This window comes from Alternaria viburni, assembly GCF_023758015.1.
Source record: "Alternaria viburni strain BMP 2772 chromosome Unknown scaffold_16, whole genome shotgun sequence".
Lineage (NCBI taxonomy): Eukaryota > Fungi > Ascomycota > Dothideomycetes > Pleosporales > Pleosporaceae > Alternaria > Alternaria viburni.
In genome coordinates this window covers 355,318-373,323 of record NW_026055785.1, presented here as the reverse complement: position 1 = coordinate 373,323, position 18,006 = coordinate 355,318, and the positions used below count along the sequence as shown (strand labels likewise).

Here is an 18,006-nt window from a genome sequence, read left to right as displayed (position 1 = left end):
GATGCCATGTTGGGGACAAGATGCTGTCCATTCCTGCAGTTCTGAGCTTTTGTCGTGTTGAACAACGTGATAGCGCGAGCGCGCTAGGCACAGATCTGGTCTAGAACGCGACTTCTATGTGCACAAACAAACCATCATCCTCCACTTACGAACCGACTCCTTCAACAACGGCCTTTGGGGCCGACTACTTACAGCCATGGCCATGACCGACTCGAGCAATGGGCCGCAGTTGTTGCAGCAAGCGGAAAAGATCTTGCTGCGCCCGATACATCCACATCTCATCTCGTACTGCCCTACCATGGATCTCATAGCGCTAGTCACCGATGAGGAGAGCCTCGACGTCTACCGAATTAATGGTCAAAGAGCATTTGGACTGAAAAGAAAGAGCGAGGATTTGCGCGTTGATGCGCTGCAGTGGGAGTTCAACGGCAAGAGCATCGCTGTCAGTTGGAGCGATGGAAGCACGGACTTGGTGAGTGCCGAGACGGGGAAGGTCACGCACAAGGACGTCATGTTGCCGGAAGTCGAGGGCGCCACTAGTAGCATGGTAGAAGATGAGAATCCAGCTAGGGTGAGATGTATAGGCTGGGGCCTGAACTTCATCAATGTGGAGACTGTGAAGAAGCGCACCGGCTTGAAACCGAAGAATGCCAACGGCGTTACGCCTGCGAAGACTGATGTCTTCGGCAATCCGACAACGGAGGAATGGGATGCGTTCAAGGATGATACCACGCTGGAGGACTTTTTGCAGCGACAGCCGGACTTTCAAACCTTAGATATCGCGCCTGACCTGCCGGATCAGCTTGCTATGATGGATATGGAATCGGTGCTACCCAAACTCCCCGCAATTCCCCTTGCACCGGCATTACCCTTCATGCGCGTCTCACAGGCGGATACTGGAGCGTTCAGTTCGCAAGCCGAGGTGGACTCGCTTCTGCATTCGCATCATCTGAAAGACCACAACTCTGTGGATATGTTCATTCGACTGACCGACCGTGGAACCGTCCACCCCTCGATATACGACTCGCTCGAAACAGTCAACGTCCAGCTCCCGAGAGCCTGGAACATGTCGAGCACGCCAATACTGCATACAAGTCACCCATACAGCTGTACACACAGCCTCCTGATGCAAACGTCATCGACCACCTCGCCACAAAGGAAGAGCATCGCCTATATCCCTCTGACACTGAACTTCATCCCCTCCGCAGGCATCTATCTGCATCTGATTGCAGCAAAGACATCACAACTACAGAACCTGCTCCTGTACATCACCCAAACCCTCCAGCGCGTCCGCGCTTTCTTCAAGCACGCGCAAGACCTGCCCCGAAAATTCATGATGAACATTAGCGAAACACTCGAAGAGAAGGAATTAGGCGATCTTGTCACGAACCTCTTCCACACAGCATGCACAGGAAACTGCAACCCGGTCCTCAAAGAATGGCTTGTCGACGAATTGGCAGAAGCAGGACACAAGCGCTGGGACAACACCGTTACTTCCTCCTTCACCACGCTTCTTGCTCTGCTTCACGAGAACCTCATCCCAGCACTCGACCGTTGCTCCATCGTCATCTCGCGTCTACGTGGTCTCGCGCAATTCCACGACCGAGATTGGATCTTCAGCGGACCAATGACGGACTTCTCATCGCTGTTAGAGACGCTGAAGAATATGCGATTGCTAGCCCACACAGCCATGTTGTACGCATCGGAAGAGAAGAGACAGTTCCACAGCTTCAGTAAATGGTTGAGATTCACCATTGACTTTGAGGCTACCGAGTTGGACTCGCAGTCTAGAGCTGAGATGGAACAGCGCGACCCCGGTGTCGATGTTTCGCAGGTACTGGCGTATATCCAGTATGGGCTTACCAAGTCGGATGTTACGCCGTTCCTGAGACCAGAGGTGCAGTTGGATGGTAAAGCCAGGGGGAGGGAGGAAGCGAGCTATGATGATACGAAGAAGGCTATCGATTTGTTGAGAGAAGGTGCGACGTTTAAAGAGGAGGCGTTATGCCTTGAACATGTTCTCGGCCATTTGAGCACAGGTGTCACGGGGCTGCTGAAGCAGATTAGCAGGTGGCAAGAAGCCAACATCCAGATGAACTCTGGTGTTGTTCTCGAAGAGATGAACGAAACCGGTGAGATGGGTGCACTGGATATGAGGATGGTATTTGAGGTATGCTGCTCTATTTCCTTTTCCTCACCAACGCTTCAGAAGTCACAAATACTAACACTACACAGCCATCATCGACCTCAGACAGCATGAGTACCTACATCGCGCTCTCACCCCCTTCATCGCCAACTCTCTTACACATCCACCGCCTCTCTCACAGAGAGAGTATATCCAATCTACAGCGCGACATCCACGCCTACGCCATCTCCACCCTTGACTTCTCTTCCGCCTCTCCCTCGACCGAAAACATCAAGATCCTCGACGCAAAGTTCGCAGACGACGCCTGCCTCCTCATCCTCTTGCAGCTCCCCTCAGAGGATAAATCGCTATCAAACGTCATCGTATCCCTACCGTACACACCCGCCGCTAATGACATACCTCACCAACACCCTCTCATCACCTACACCCCGCTTCCGCAGTCTTCGCTACAGCAACATTTTCTCCCTCAAGGCACACCGTCGCCGCCGCCACGAAACAAGATACTTGTAACGCGAGAGCTGATTGAGAAGCACACGCAACATGTGTTTGAAGGCCGGTTCACGCCGATGAAGTTGGTTGTGAATGGCGGGAAGGGCAGGAGAGTGATTGTTGTGTTGGGCGATGATAGGAAACATTATCGCGTGTTGGATATGGACTATAGGATGAAGAAGGAGAAGGAAGACGGGGATGAGGGTAGTGGGACTGGGACTGAGAGCGAAGCGGAGGACAGAGATGGCGATGTGGAGATGGGTGGAGCGTGAGGGTCGTTGATCTGTGGCAATGTCCAATCCCAAGAATCAAGCCGTGACATGCATCTATGCGACATGGAGACATCGAGGGATCTGCTGTGGAACATATTTAGTATCAGAACACAACGTCACAGCACAGACAGATACAATGAACGGTGGACGATATCAGAAGTTCAGACCAGATGCATTTTTCGGAATCACATTCCCTAAGAACCTATCATGCATGCAAGCCACAGTAGAAGAAAGCCTAGCTTGCCGAGAAGTTTCCATTTCGTTATAACGCCCGGCCACCCGCATATAGAGGTATGGAGAGAATAACCGACCGCATCTTTGTCGTTCCTGTCGTAGACCAACGCCACCAGATCACAAAGCACCACTCTAGTCCTTTGTCTTCTGGGTACCACGGAGCAGACCTGTCCTCCGCGCGGCGATGAGACCGGCCTTTTGACCCTGGGTGGCGTACCGGGAGATGGTCGAGGCTTTACCGATATGCTGGTGGTTACCACCACCGTGGGGATGGTCGACGGGGTTCATGGCAACACCACGAGTCCTGGGCCAGCTGTTGCGCTTGGCAGCGAACTGTGGGGTGTTAGTGACTGCGCTGATCCAAACACGACCACAATACATACCTTGTGCTTAGCACGCGACGCCTTCATGAGAGGCTTGTCTGTGCGGCCACCTCCAGCGACGATACCGACCATACCACGGCACGAGCTGGGAAGGACCTTCTTGGCGCCAGATGGGAGCTTGACACGGGTCTTGCCCTCATCGGGGTTGTGGCCGATAACGGTCACGTAGTTACCGGAGGTACGGCCGAGCGCACCACGGTCACCGTTCTTGTCTTCGACGTTGGTGAGGACGGTACCTTCGGGGACGGAAGCGAGAGGGAGGACGTTGCCGATGGTGAGCGCAGCGTTCTTTCCGGCGTAGATGAACTTGGCAATGTTAGATATAATTCCCGTTGTTGCGGCCCAGGGTATTTCGACTGACCTGGCCAGTGTACATGCCCTCGTTGGCGATGAAGGTCTCGGTGTTCTGCTTGAACTTGTAGGGGTTGCGGAAGGTGACCCTGGCGAGGGGAGCGCCTGTTCACGAAATCGTTAAAAATGGCCCAGACGTCCAATTCGCGGCTGGGTACTCACCACGACCGGAGTCGTGGACGATCTCCTTTACGACACCCCGAATGTAACCATTGCGCTCAGCCTGCACCCATTAGCCCTCATATCCCAATATGTGTGTGTCCAATATCGCGATTGTGCGGGCGGCGAACGTACGAAGTCGAGCGTGCGGAACTGGGCGGGGTTCTTGTTCAGGCGGGTGTTGGCCGTGAAGATAGAGCCGCGACCCTTACGTTGGTTGCGAATGACCCTACCCATGACGACGGTGTTGATGTGAGTTGGATTGTCGGTCGTTGGAGTTCGCACAATGGATAGGTATTTCGACAAGAGCCCACGTCGCTTATTTTTTAGTGGGTGCACGGGCCACATTCTCCAACGTGGGCGACACCCTGAAGGCTCGTCATCAACAACAACAGCAGGAGCGCCATTTACGAATCTCAGAATCCATCAAAGAATTGTATTGGCTGTTACCATGGAACAGTGTCCGTCGAAACGAAACCCCAAATCAGCATCGCATCCCTCGAATCTTCGTTGAGAAGACGGACGCGTTCCAACTTCGGTGGCTTGTTAGACGAACATCACCACGCTATTCGCCCCAGATCTAGCAGTTCCAACGGAGAAGAGCACACATCCTTGACTCAGATTAGGACCTGGTCACGGTCCGCGCCGGTTATTGGAGTTGTGCCTTGAAGTGCGCGATGATTGTGGTAGCTCAGAGGATTTCAACGAGTCTGTCCTCGGGGAAACATGCCGGCCGTATTCCTGGGTCTGTACGTTGTGTACAGCCCTACTAACACTGCATCAGTGCACGATAGAAGCGAAAGAAGCACGAGGCAGAATTCATGAGCATACATGCGACACAATGGCGATTTATCAATCGATCAACACATTTGGCTGTGTTCAGAACTACGGAACTCGGGCCTTTGAAGTTAAGACTTATTCTGCGTTGCACTTACACACCAGAACGAAGCGAGCATGTACTTGTCAGTGGAACACATCCTCGTAGCCATTTTCAGGCGCATACACACCTCCAAGTCATGACATTTTTATCCAGAGGGATTCTTGATCCTCAGTCTTTAAGATCTCCACACCCTGAAGTTATCGCGACAAAGTCTACATCACCTTATTCTCTTCCCATACGACTTCGAATGTCCATCTTGTGTCATTCATCGCAAACTCACCAGCGTTCATCTCCGAAGGTGCTAAGCTCAAGGGCATTCATCTTTGGAGTTAAAATTGACACTTAGTACCTGTACCACTCACCCACCGAAGCAGCATCGTGGTCGCTTCACCTCGACATCACGCGAAACATCACAAGCAAGAAAGAACAAGTTTTATAGCTGTCTGTCTTCAAGACAACAGACCAGAGTGAATTTTTTTCCAGCAAAAAGATGCAATATGTACATGCGAGGAGTATGTCAAGACCCCAAAGAATCGAAAGAAAGGAACGAAGAAAACCAAAATCTACAACAAGAAAACCCTCAACAACCAAGCTCTCCCGTCGACTGCATTGCGCCAGCGACGAATCAGTTCTTGATCCAGGTCATTGTCCAAAGCCACTCAGTGGCCCCTCATACAAAGTGTGTCAACACTCTATGAGCCGGTGATGGTGTACTGGGACTTGCCAGCAGCGTTGCCCCAGCCCTCAGTAGCAAGAGTCTGGTAGTTGTGCTGACCGAGGTTCATGCCGAGCTTGGCCCAGGCGTCGAAGTGGCACTTGGTGGTAACAGTGCCGCTGCCGGGCCTCTTGTTCACACGGTTGGAGATGTACTGGGTGAAGGTGGTGGTGCCCTGGATGGAAGGCTGGTTGACCTGGGTGTGCTTCCAGATGTCGTAGACGGAGCCGTCGCAGGTGACCTGGCCCATCTTGGTGCCCTGGGCGGAACCAGCTCCGTTGGAGGTGTACTCCTGGATGTAGTACTCGACCAAGGGGCCGGTGGTCCATCCGTAGACGGAGACGAGGACAGTGCCGGCTTGGGGCGTGGTGGAGCCCTGGAAGTTGATCTTGCGGGTCGTGCCCTTGTTCCAGCCCTTTCCAACGACGAAGTCGCCGGCGTTGGAGAAGTTGACGCTGTAGCCGTTGTTGGTGGGGCTGAACTGGACGTTGCCAGAGGTCTTGTAGTTCTGGTTGTAGTCCTGGCGGGCGGCGAGGCTCTTGGAGCCGAGCTCGAAGTCAGGGACATCGGCAGTGGGTGCGGCAAAGGCAGAGCCGGCAATGGCGGTGAGGCCGAGGACCATAGAGCTGAAGGCAACCATTTTGAAGATTGAAAGGTTGGAAAAGTGGGTTTGTTGTAAAAGAACGTTGATTGGTAGTGAAGAAGAGAATGTGGAAGTGAAGGCTGCTTGTGTAGATGCTTGGTGGTGAGCTTAATGGTCCTTCCAAGCCTTGGTCTATATACGACTTGACGGTTAAAAGGCTGTAAACATCTCGCACCAAACATATTGCGATTGTTTCAAGGTCCATGACCGAAGCCGCTGTCGCCTCGCCATCTGAGCGCTTGCCACTATCCGCATGCAAACGTGCTCCCGAGCCCCGGGGGACGCATTCCGTTGCTCGAACCCTGGTCCTCAGACCATTCCACCAGTAGTGTAAATGAGCAGTACCCCCGATTAATTAAGCTCCGTCAAGCTACGGTAGATGACTATAGTGTTCTGTGGGGAAGCCCTGGCGTTTCCTCCCATTCCTGCAGATGGTTGCATGGATCGGCGTGCTTATTTCCCTCGGCAAAAGCTTGGGAAGGCTTGGATACCCTGGGACTTCCTGCCATGCGAAGAAACATACCGGTGGCTATTCTGGCAGCATTGACGTGTTCTGTGACCGAGTACAATGTGAATGCGGTGTAAGGGAGGGGGGAATAGTCATGTGTGCCTGTGCTGATCGCGTCAGACGGATCCAGGCGTCTTTAGGCAATCTCACCAGCAGCGGCCGCTACGGAGAGCCGAGAGAAGTACCGGCGGGAGCACGCGAAACTCTCAGCAACAGAAGGTTCTGACAGTCGAACGACACTCGTCCATCATTATCTCGGTGTTCTTACTGTACGATCAATCCATCAAAAGAAACAATAGTAACTGCAATGCCTGGACGACCCACAACAACACCGTCATGCAAACAAGACTACAATGCAGATCCCCGGTGAAACACCCTTAGGGCATCAACTATCCATCGCCTCATGTTTCTGAGGCACAGCCCGCCACTATGCGCATGAGACAGCGCCACATGTCATGACGTTTCCACCAGTTTCGCGCAAGGTGCTGTCTCCTCAACTTGTTCCGATAATAGAAAGACGGCAGAACACCCTAGAAGATCAATGATCATCATCAAGGCAAAAGTCATGGTCAGAAGATTTACATATTAGTCCGCGAAACGAGATCGAACCGGTGGTGCTAGCCAGAGGGCGAGAAGGATACGGCCCAGTGCGGGTGAACAGTTCCTGCATCGGTTCAGCTGAAACATCGCGTACCCGCCGCGGGAACCTCCCTCTCATTTCCGATCATGCTCTGTTGACGTTCTGGGCCCACGTTTATGTTCACGACGACGTTCTTTTCCAACGGTCTAGATTGATGTTGTTTCTTCATCAGCTGGAAAACAAGGCCGTTGAAATGAGAAACAGATATCAACCGGGAACAAGATTGAGCAACGTAATGATATACAGGTCGCGTGAGCGAGAATACTGCCTCAACGACTTCAGCCATAGGCCGGTCCGTAGTGACGCCGCGACGCCGTTGTGCAAGCCTAGGGCACCTGCCGCCGAATATAGTGCAGGCATAACTTATGTACATGGAAGGTAAGGCGCAACAATGCAATTCGCCTTCGAGACGCTCCTGACAACACAGTAACAAGCACGAATGCTTTCGTCCACCCTCTAGCGCCGCGTAGCCTCAATGGCTTTCTCCAGACCGACGATCCTCAAACTCTTGCCTCGGCCAAGTTTACCGCTCATCAAGCCAGCAGCGGGGATGAGCTTGTCGTCCCAGTGTCGGAACAGAACCTTCATGTCGCGAGGTACACCTTCTAGTACGACCGTAGTCACGGGCATGAACGGACGGTCTTCTTCCGATACAGCGAGCATGCCGTACGCTTGCGCGAACATCAGAGCCGTGGAGAATGCAGGCGCTTGTGTGCGAGACAAGGGGCCAACGATACTGCGAAGAATTAGTGAACTGTGGCAGACATCTGCAATGACGGGGCAACTTACATGTACATCTCGAAGAACGCGTCAAGTACATATACGTTCTCCGGCTCCAGATCCCTCTGCGAGAAAGGCATAATCTCCTTGACCTCGGTCTTGACAGCACCGTGCGGCGTCTTGGGCGTAAGCGGCGTCTGTGGCCTCTGTTCAGCAGCGTTCCAAGACGGTCTCCGCAGCAGCGGTGCGAAAAAGGAGCTGCTCACCTGGAGTGCTTGGCCCCATCCTGCCGGTTGGCCGGTCGTTTGTTCAATCTTGTAGAGACGCACGCGGTACTTATCCGAGGTGGCTTTGTAGCGCCAGTGGTCTGCTGAGCGTGGGATGGCAGGACCCTTTGCTGGCACTTGAGAGGGAGGAAATGTGTTGCTGAGGAAGGCTTGAGGTTCGGCACCCTCGTCGATCTCGTTGTAGTCGCCCGTGGGCGCAAGGTCCATGCCCATGAGGCGAGCACCGGACACCTCCTCAGCGGAACAGCCGCGACCTTTCCATAAGTATACCTTGCCGGTCGAAGTGGAGACGAGGTAGGGAAAGGCGGAGCATAGGCTCTTGAGAGAGTAGTCTACTTCATCAAAGGCGAGGTGTCCGAGATGGCGACGGCCGCAAAGCATGAACTCCTTGGATCCTGGCTTTGCGCCACGTCGTGTGATGACAATACCACCCAGAGCCTCAAAGAAGTTCGGTGTCTCTTGACCTTGACGGATGACTAGAAGTGTCCCTTGGTTTTGTCGTGCGTGGTTCTTTGCGAAGAGTTGCACATCATCCAGAGTAGGTTCGGGCACACCATTGCCGGCCCATAGGTACACGTCCGTGTGTCTTCCGCCCCTTGCATCACCATAGACGTGCGTGCACAAGTACATTGAATCTTGGAACAAGATATGCTCTTCTTGCATGGGTATAGATGTAAGTCTCCCGTCACCGGTTACTTCTTGGATCTGCTTGCGTAATGTACGAATCTTTCCTGACGGACCAAGGTCAAGTGGTGGCGATTTTAGTGTGTACATAGTGTCTACGTTGTCGGGAAGCTGGCCCTCTGTGACGGGCGCTTCATCAAAGAAGTCGGCAAACATCCCGTCGTGCTTTGGGATGGTTGGCGATACAATGGATGGCTCTGAGAATGGCCTGTTGGCGCTTCCTGGTGGTGACATAGGCGCGTTCTTGGGTAATTGAGGACTTGAGTCCCGTGACCGAGACGCGACAAATCCTCCCAGACTTCCAAGGCTGAAGCCCAGGCCAACAGGCTTCGGCTTTGGTGGCAGAGGTTTCGATTCAGTCGGTGACTGTTGGCTGGGCTGTGGCGGGTTGGGAAGGGCCTTGGTTTCTGGCTCTGATGAGCGAACCAGTCCGGCGTCCTTCATCGCAGCTTGTTCGTCCGCTTGCGTTGGTAGCTTGATGGGGGACTTCACCCTTGTTGGAGCGGGTGATGAAGACGCCGACGACCTACCCCATAGCGTGGTGGCGCTCTTGACCGAGGAAAACGTCGTCTTCTCGGGCGAGGGCTCATCCTTAGCTGGTGAGATCTCTACATTGGGTGTTGATATTTCCCTAAGTGGCGTTGATCTAGGACTCTCCGCTGCTGGTTTTGAAGGCACTGTTTGCGGCAACGTCGGGAGTGGACGGGAGAATCGAGAATGCGATGTCGGTGTCGGTGTGGGTGATGCGGACGTTGGTGTTTCGACTGGCTTTGGTAGTGGAGACTTCATCGGCGTGCTATGCGATCCAGAGACGCGTCTTTCAAATTCTTGAGATGTTGGCTTGTTCGGTACTCTGGGTGATGATGGTTTCGGTGAGTTGATAGACTCGGGCCGTGGCGTCTTCGGGGTGGCTTGGGGTCCAGATACTCTTCGGTCGAGCTCCAGAGACTCTGGCTTCTTGGGAAGCTCCGGAGTGGACGTCTTTCCGAAATTTCCGGAAGAGATGCGCGATGATTTGGCAGGCGTGGCAGGCTTATCAGTCGACGACTGTCTGACCGGCGTCCTGGCTACTGGTCGCTCCTCTGATTTTCCGTTAGTCTTGGAAACCTCGGAGCTAGGAAGGACATGCTCTGGTTTCACCAAAGGAGCAACAGCAGCAGTAGGTACCTTCTCTTGAGCCTTTTCCTCAACCTTGTCCTGAGCCTTGTCCTGAGTCTTTTCCGGTCCGGCAGTCGTGGATTTCGGCGCCCTTCGCTTCGGTCCGCGGGCGCGACCCTTGGTCATGTGTTGCAGCTCTGGGGCAGGTCCAGTCTTCTCTTCTTGCGCAGGCCTGGTAGGAGACACGTCTACCTCAGCACTTGATGTAGACTTGTTCGTCGCAAGAGGTGGTGGCCCTCGAGCGAGCATACCGGCTAGTGCAGGGTTGAAGCGACCCGCGAGCTTGCCAGACATGGCTGGCTCTTTTGTCGTAGAGGATGCGGGCTGTGCTGGCTTATCATTCATGATGGCCTTGTTTGCAGCTAAACTCTTCCTCCTGACCAGAGCTTCTGGTATGGGTTCTGGTTCTTTCGGAGCGCCAGCCTTTGGGTCACTGTCTGCTCGGCTCAGGCCCTTTTTCTTTGCAATAGCTTCTGGTGTTGGAGGAGATGGTTTCGATGCGCTGTCGGATCGCTTCAATGCCGAGCCCTCTTCCTGGGCCTTGTCAAAGATGGTGGATTTCCTCTTAATGAGGCTCTCCCTGAACTCGTCTTTCCGGACTGTAGGCTTGGGCCCACCAGTCACGTTAAGCGCGGTCTTCCCTCGTGTGATGTTATCCTTGAGCACGTCAGGCGCAACATAGTTCTTGGTTTCGGCCTTTCGTAGCCGGCCAAAGACGTTCTGCAACTCATTGACCTCGCCATCCTTCTTCGAATTGTCAGGCGGCGGTCGGCGTGGCTTCAACCCGGCGCGGAAGTCCTTCTTGGGTGGGGTTTTCGGCCTCGCCGCTGGAGACCCACGACCTGTATCCTGTGTGAATCGCGATGCCACCGGCTTGGCTTCGGTGGGCGTTGCTGGCTGTTCAGCTGTTGGCGGCGGTGATTGCGATTTGGTGGGGGTAGGAGCGGGTGCTTCTACAGCAGCCTTTTCAGGAGCGTCCTTGACGACTTCAGGCTCAACTACCGCTGCTGGTGTCTCAGTCGCGAGCTTGGATTCCGACTTCTTGGCGAACAAGGGCTTCGGTGCCAATGCGGGTGTTGGGCTGGGTGACTGCTCCTTGACTGTCTCCATCTTCATGGGCTCAGCGCCTTCCTCCTTCTTGGGGGACTCGGGTCGGCGAAGACCGACAGGCTTCAGTTGTATGTCCTTGATGGGCGAGGTGCGACCAGACGATGGCTCTCCGAACGGGCTGCCTTTGCCCAGGTCAACACTACTGCGCTGTTGCTTGATGCGGTTGATCTCTGCCATCCACGCAGGCTGCGCCGGCGCTGCTTGCTTGGGCTTGGGCGACTCTGGCCTGCTCAGCGCGCTCTCCAGCCAAGTCGACTTTGTAGGGCTCCACCGCTTCGAGGGGCTCGGGGGCGAGAAGTCGTCGTTGAGTGCGTCCTTGTCGCTGAAGGTGGACGCGACAGACTTGGCTCGGCTGTGACGGTGAGGGAGGGCTGGCTTCACGAACTCGTCTTTGGGTGCGCTGTCTTTGTCGGCGCCCGTGATGGTCGCATTGCTGTAGCTCGAGGCGGGACGCGAGGAGGACGAAGGTTCGATGGAGTTGTCTCTGCTCAGACTAGGTCGGTCGAGGCCGGAGAGTGAGCCGTAGCCTGTTATGGCACTTCCGCGGTTGCTCAGGGTAGAGTTTTGTCTGCTCAGGACTGGCGGTGTCTGGGTGCTCCACCGCTTGCTTACGCTATCGCTGCGTTTGAGCATCGCGCTTTGCACGAAGCCGCCCATGCCCTTGGTAGGCGAGGCAGATCGTTCCCGTTCGGGCGAAATCCTCCCTTGTGTCGGCGACATGGCAAGGGCGCGTGCGGCACGTTCGCTGTCCCCACCGTCGATCGAGGAGCCTTGTTCAGACGGCGGGGCGAACTTTTGCGAGTCGAGCGTTGGGAGAGGAGAGCGCCCCTTGGCGAGCGGCTCAGCGTCGCCCCCTGATACCGACGTGTTGGTGGAAAAGCGGTTGCTCAGCATGGCGCTGCCGCGTACCGAGCCGCCGCGAGAGCCGGGCGAGCTGGAGCGTATGCTTTCGGCAGGCGGGCTACTGACCTCGGGCTCTGTTGTAGACTCGCGTGACATGCCCGGCAGCTGTCTCCTGCCCGACACGGAACCTGTCTCTGAAGCTGCCTCGTCCTGGTTTTTCCTGTATGCCGCTGCGCCCCTTCCACTGTCCTGTGTCTGTCGGAAGAACGCTGGGTCCTTGGCGCCTAGCGAGGCGGCGATGGAGGTTCTGGAGGGATTGGCCTCGGGCGACGCTGGCGGCTCGGGTGTGTTGCTGGCTGACGGGCGCTCGGGGGACCGCGATGCGACTGACAGCGGCCGCCGTATGCTGCCGGACTTGGGCCTCTGGTTCCACGAAAGGGTGCCGGAGCGCCCCAATGCGGCGGCGCTGGTGGCGGGCTTCTTGGGCTCGGTGTCGTCGAGGGCGGAGGGCGTGGGCGAGCTCGTGAGGCGCTGCAGCGAGTCGTCGCGGGCGGCGTCTTGGCTTGGCGGGCTCATGGCGGGCGTGGGCGTGCTGGCAGCCTTTTCCTGCACCGTTCGGGGCGTGGCAGCTTGAGAGCGCGGGGACTGGGGCGTATATGGCTTGTCGGGGGAGATGGAGCGGGCTCGCTCTGTTTGGGTCAACAGCCGTCGTGAACTCTAACGGGCATAAAAACAAACCTGCTCTGCGCGCTAGTCGCTCGCTGCGGCCCTGTATCAGCTCCTCCTCGAGCTTCTTGACACGCTCGGCATCTTCGCGGTCCCGCTGGTCGCCCAGCCGTTGAATCCGCTGCACAAACTCGGAAGGATCGATTTCCCTCTCGTCGGACGCCATGGTGCTTGTGGGCGACGAGAAAGGCAGGCTATCACAGGCCAATGTGCGCTACGGGAGTTATGCGCAAGGATTGAAGCTGCTCGGCAGTGAGATGAATCCCAGGCGGATCTGGGAGCTAGACGGTCGTTAAATTACTTTGACTCGGTTATGTCATTCCTAGCCAGAATGCTCGGGTATGTTTCAGATGCGATGTCGACGTAAGCCCGCGGACAGGTAGCACCAAATGAGCGAATGATGAAGAGAAGCAGCGAGATAGAGGGATGCAGGTCGTCCAGACGGCCTCGATGGCTGTTTGTTTATACCATCGACGTCCAGCTGCGGCCGGTCGACGCCAGCTCCACACTTGGGCGGTTGGAGCTTGTCATTCGACTACCGCTATACTACCCGCATCCAGCCTTTGGGCTGCCGTGCCCCTGGCACCGCGATGCATGCCGGCAAGCATCAATACAAGAACAGTCGCGCCTTTGCATCCTGCACCACCCACTCCAGCCCCTCCTGCAAGTTCATTCCCGTCATGGCACTGCAGGCCATAATGTGCCATTTGTGTGTCTTGATGGCGTCGAGTCGCAGTCCCTGTACGCCGCCGTCAGCATTGGCCCGCCAACCAGGCTCAACATCTTCCTAAGCCCTCACCCACCTCGCGAATCTCGTCTTCCGTCATGGACCCCGGCACATCGCTCTTGTTTTTGAACACAAGCAGACTGGCTCCAGACAAACGCTTCTTTCGTTAGCTCGTGACGCTTGGGAGGGTTCATGCTTGTGCAAACCTCTTCCAGCAGCAACCCCGCCAATTCCTGTCGACAATCGTCTATCCGCTCGCGGTCAGTCGCATCGACAACCCAGATGAGCGTGTCAGTCTTCTCAAAATAATTCTTCCAGTACGTCCGCAATGTCTTCTGGCCACCGACATCCCCTGTGCTGTTAGTACACGCTTGTGAGGGAACAACCAGGTGCAGTACATATATTGAGTTTGTAACTGTTCCGTCAGTCTCATCAGGCGGCCAAGGTTTGTCATACGTACCCATCATACTCGATCGTCTTGATGATGAAACCAAGCGTAGGGCTGACACTGTTCACATCCTCGTTCATGATCTTCTTCACAATGGTCGTCTTTCCCGCATTGTCAAGCCCACTGATGCAGTGAGCCTCCGATCTCGCAAAAACTCTTGGAATACGCACAGCATCAAGATTCGCATCTCCTTGTCCTTGAGACGCGCCTTCCGTAGTATTGACAGCATTTTGTGCGTTTCACTTTTCGGGTTCTGTCAGTCTGTCAGGCAGTCAGTCAAGTAAGTGTGGAGCTCGTCCCTTTATCGGCTAAACTGTTTACGGACACTTGCATCTGCCCAAGTGACGGTATTGCATGCTAAAGTAACATCACCGTTATCACGTTGCCTTCCGGCCATTTCGGAAATCTTCCATCTCGCCTGCCACTTTATATCAGTGATTATAATCTGGAAAATCCCTCAGGAAATTTCGTCTAATTATCCGTTCGTCGATTTCATCAGATAGACGTTCATTTGTTGTCTCAAGACACTGTGTATTTGGGTACGTCTTGATGTCGCATCGGTAACTCTTTCCGTAATGTTCTGTTTCCATCGTGGCTGCCTGCAGTTCTCGGTAGGCACTAGCGGTAAACACGTGGGTTGTGTCATGGCAAGGTAAAATTCAATGAGGAAAGAGGTGAGGTGAGGCGAAGCTGGCATGCTCTCGCCAAACTTATTAGGCAGACTCATCACTAGCAAACCGTGACTCAGGCCTTTGGATGCTTCTACATCTCAAGGATATCTTCTTCTTCTTCATTTTGGTCGCTCCTTCTGCTCCCATTAGCATTGTTTGGGGCCCTCTCGTTCTCTTCCCAGTCAGAAGTATCGGAAACCTGCATCATGAGCCGCACCGCGCGTAATTGGTGCCCGCGCAGTACACTGCCTCCACTGCCTACATTGATCGAGCTGGACGATGCTACGGTCAAAGATGCTCAGGTCGACACGAAGCTCGCCAAAGAACCCATGACTGGGCAGCAGGAAAAGGACTTCGGAAACCTCTCGGTAAGTGAAGGCGCACCTCGCTTCCCGTGCCGACTTCATACCGCCCCAGAGTGACGGCATATAAGTCTTGTCACTTGCACCCAGTCTTCCCACTTCACCAACTCTTACAACACAACTAACACACAACACTAGCTTAACAAGCCTCAATCTGGACATCGTCACTGGGTGCCATTCGCAGCTGAGGAGAACGATCCCGTACAACCAGACGACCCGGATAGCTGGCTAGCTCGGCAATCCGAATTCTCTAACGTACCCAAGCAACCGCGTCGAAACGGCCGTGGTAAGGCAACCGCTCACCACGCTAGTACCGTCGAACCTGCCAACCTTACTTCTCCAACTACACCCCGCCCCACGGACCCAGTAAATAATCAGAAGCCGCCTAACAAGAGATCCCCGCGCAACAAGAAGAAGAAAATTGGCAACAACATGGCCGGGCCATCCAACGGAAAAGCGAGTGTTTACGTCCCTCCTCACCTCCGCAACCGCAGCTCTGCCGACGGTGGAAAGGCAGACTCTGCCCATGACAGCGGTATTGCTGTCAATGGATCGCGTTCTACGTCCAATCAGTCGAAGCTCGGGATGAGCAGCAAGCCTGATCTCATCTCGTAAGTCTACCATCGCGCCTCGATGCCGTGACAGACATCATACAATTCAGGTTTACTAACACGTATGCAGCAACGGTGCGAATCATCAGCAAGATTCGTCTGCTTCGTCACCAACAACGTCGCCCAGCAATGGGAAGAACGGGCTGCGTGGATCTGCGATGCCTGAGCCCACCACCTACAACGGCTGGGACCAGCCCAAGGTCGAGTCTCCTCCCACTACCAAAGCTCCGGGAAATCCACGATGGCCCCGAGGTCCACAGCCCTACAAGAAGACAGTCTGGCCCAAGGCAAAAGATATGAAGTATATACCCTCAAGCAGCGACAGTGATGGCGGCGTCGGCTTCAGGTCTGACAGCAATGGAGACCCGGATTACGACGCCAGGAAGCTGACGGACTGGGATGGTAACTGGCTGCCCGCTCCTGAGACTTGGACCGGACGCAAAGGTCACGCAGACCGTCATTTTGGCGCTAACATAGAGCGATGGGCTGCGGCAATCCCTGACGAATACAAGGTCCAAGTTTACCTCCCACCCAACACGTTCACTCTCGGCAAAGAAGTTGCACCTCGCTACTGGCTGGAGGTAAAGATTGAGGGCGACAATCTTAGGACGAACTGGCAGAAACTTGTAACAACGAAGTCCGAGCCTGAACTGGTAGACAACAACGATCTCATCGACTACTTACCTTGGTGGGAGCTTTACGAGGATATCATCTATGAAGAGCACATCGATTCCAGTGACAGCCAGGACCAGAAGCGCCTCACACACGTGTCTAGCTATCTCCACGCTCTGGCAGCTCCAGAACTTAGGGTTGACCCGGAAACGAATGAACCTCATCAGTTAGCTTCCGCTGAAGCCAAGGTCCAGGCAGTGAAGAAGCATAAAGAGGACAAGTATCGCAAAACGATGGCGAAACGGAACCGTCCCATACCAGAGTCAAAGGCTCCTGTTCAACCGATGGTGGACCGTCGGTTGCGCCCTGAAGCCAATATATATATTCGACCCATTCAGGCGATGGATGTCCGGGGCATCGCAGTAAGTTGAATGTCTTGAATTGCATCAGAAACACATGTTCTGCTAACACCGATTATAGGAGATCTACAACTTTTATGTCAGGGATACCATCTTCGCAACCGAGTTCGACGAACGCACTGTGGCTCAAATCGCTGCGAGAATCACGGATATTACCAGCGCAGGCCTCCCGTACCTAGTAGCCGTCTCCAAGAGCAACCAGCACCGGGTCGACCCGGGCTATGTCAACGAAAAGATAGTTGGTTTCATCCACCTCGACGACTTCTGTGGTCAAGCGACTCTATACCGCTACACATTCGAGATGGAGTTGTTTGTCCACCCAGGGTTCGTTTCTAAGGGAATCGGCAAGTGTCTCGTGGATCGACTTTTGGAGATGGTCGATACCAGCTATCGCGCCCGTGGTGGATACGAGTATGTCAACAACTTCGACTATCTCAAGACAGGGCCGTCAAGAGTTGTCAAGACCGTCTTGCTCAACGTTCACCACGAGAATGGCGATGACTTGGATGCTGATTGGCGAGGCAACTTTCTAAGCGCTTGCAAGTTTATCCGAGTTGGTAGACTTCCGAGGGTGGGATACAAGCATGACAAGGTCATCGACGTCTCGATCTTTGCGCATCATACCAAGGAGGATATCGATCCGAGCGCTCGTCCCACTGTAGCGGGTTGAACACGGTAGTACATGTTGCTGCCCAAAACAGTAAGTGGCTTACGCTGATATCAGATATCAAACACTGACAGTGCAGTTGCAAGACGACTTCGCCGTAGCGTCAACCGTTGAGAGCTCCAACCAACGCGGGACCATTGAGCGCGTCTCCTCTTGCACATTCAAAAGTGTTTCATCAAATTGTTTCTTTTTGCTTTGCGTACTGCGAATTCACGGCGAAGAATGCATCATCTTGATGATGAAGCGGGATTTGTTTCTTCCTTCTGGCTGTCCTTTGAGTGTGGTGGAAACACGTGCATCTGGTGGAGTTTTGTGCACATGGACATCAACGGAAGACAGGTTCCGCACGGTGCTCTCAGTGTCTACTACCATGCTCACTATATCATATGTTCTTTCCTGGTCAAATTAGATCTCTACTCTCACGCCTGTATTCCTCGATCGGTGCAACGACCGCGGTGATGTCGTCAACTCCTTGTCGCGTACCGTACCCCACCAAAAAGAAAGGGAGCGCGTCAAACCTCCCCACCCATGACAAGTGACG

The 18,006-nt window shown here is 54.4% G+C and overlaps 6 protein-coding genes across 6 annotated transcripts; 2 read left to right on the top strand and 4 right to left on the bottom strand.

The window, feature by feature from the left end:
- Positions 1-196: 196 nt before the first annotated feature.
- Positions 197-2,907, top strand: J4E79_007457 (uncharacterized protein; the record flags this gene model as incomplete). The annotated part of the gene is made up of 2 exons (XM_049356323.1): positions 197-2,170; positions 2,236-2,907. The coding sequence occupies 2 exons, from the start codon at positions 197-199 to the stop codon at positions 2,905-2,907; spliced, it is 2,646 nt and encodes an 881-aa protein (XP_049209210.1).
- Positions 2,908-3,273: 366 nt separating this feature from the next.
- On the bottom strand, positions 3,274-4,271 carry RPL2 (60S ribosomal protein L2; the record flags this gene model as incomplete). The annotated part of the gene is made up of 5 exons (XM_049356322.1): positions 3,274-3,474; positions 3,525-3,830; positions 3,886-3,980; positions 4,038-4,098; positions 4,170-4,271. 5 exons carry the CDS (start codon positions 4,269-4,271, stop codon positions 3,274-3,276), a joined length of 765 nt encoding a protein of 254 aa, XP_049209209.1.
- Positions 4,272-5,606: 1,335 nt separating this feature from the next.
- On the bottom strand, positions 5,607-6,269 carry J4E79_007455 (uncharacterized protein; the record flags this gene model as incomplete). Its single annotated transcript, XM_049356321.1, has 1 exon — positions 5,607-6,269. One exon carries the CDS (start codon positions 6,267-6,269, stop codon positions 5,607-5,609), a length of 663 nt encoding a protein of 220 aa, XP_049209208.1.
- A 1,607-nt stretch (positions 6,270-7,876) lies between these two features.
- J4E79_007454 (uncharacterized protein) lies at positions 7,877-13,114 on the bottom strand (the record flags this gene model as incomplete). Its single annotated transcript, XM_049356320.1, has 3 exons — positions 7,877-8,156; positions 8,210-12,911; positions 12,961-13,114. The coding sequence occupies 3 exons, from the start codon at positions 13,112-13,114 to the stop codon at positions 7,877-7,879; spliced, it is 5,136 nt and encodes a 1,711-aa protein (XP_049209207.1).
- A 441-nt stretch (positions 13,115-13,555) lies between these two features.
- On the bottom strand, positions 13,556-14,352 carry J4E79_007453 (uncharacterized protein; the record flags this gene model as incomplete). Its single annotated transcript, XM_049356319.1, has 5 exons — positions 13,556-13,687; positions 13,752-13,832; positions 13,882-14,032; positions 14,136-14,246; positions 14,294-14,352. 5 exons carry the CDS (start codon positions 14,350-14,352, stop codon positions 13,556-13,558), a joined length of 534 nt encoding a protein of 177 aa, XP_049209206.1.
- A 648-nt stretch (positions 14,353-15,000) lies between these two features.
- Positions 15,001-17,468, top strand: J4E79_007452 (uncharacterized protein; the record flags this gene model as incomplete). The annotated part of the gene is made up of 4 exons (XM_049356318.1): positions 15,001-15,162; positions 15,295-15,767; positions 15,838-16,801; positions 16,860-17,468. The coding sequence occupies 4 exons, from the start codon at positions 15,001-15,003 to the stop codon at positions 17,466-17,468; spliced, it is 2,208 nt and encodes a 735-aa protein (XP_049209205.1).
- Between the last annotated feature and the right edge of the window lie 538 nt (positions 17,469-18,006).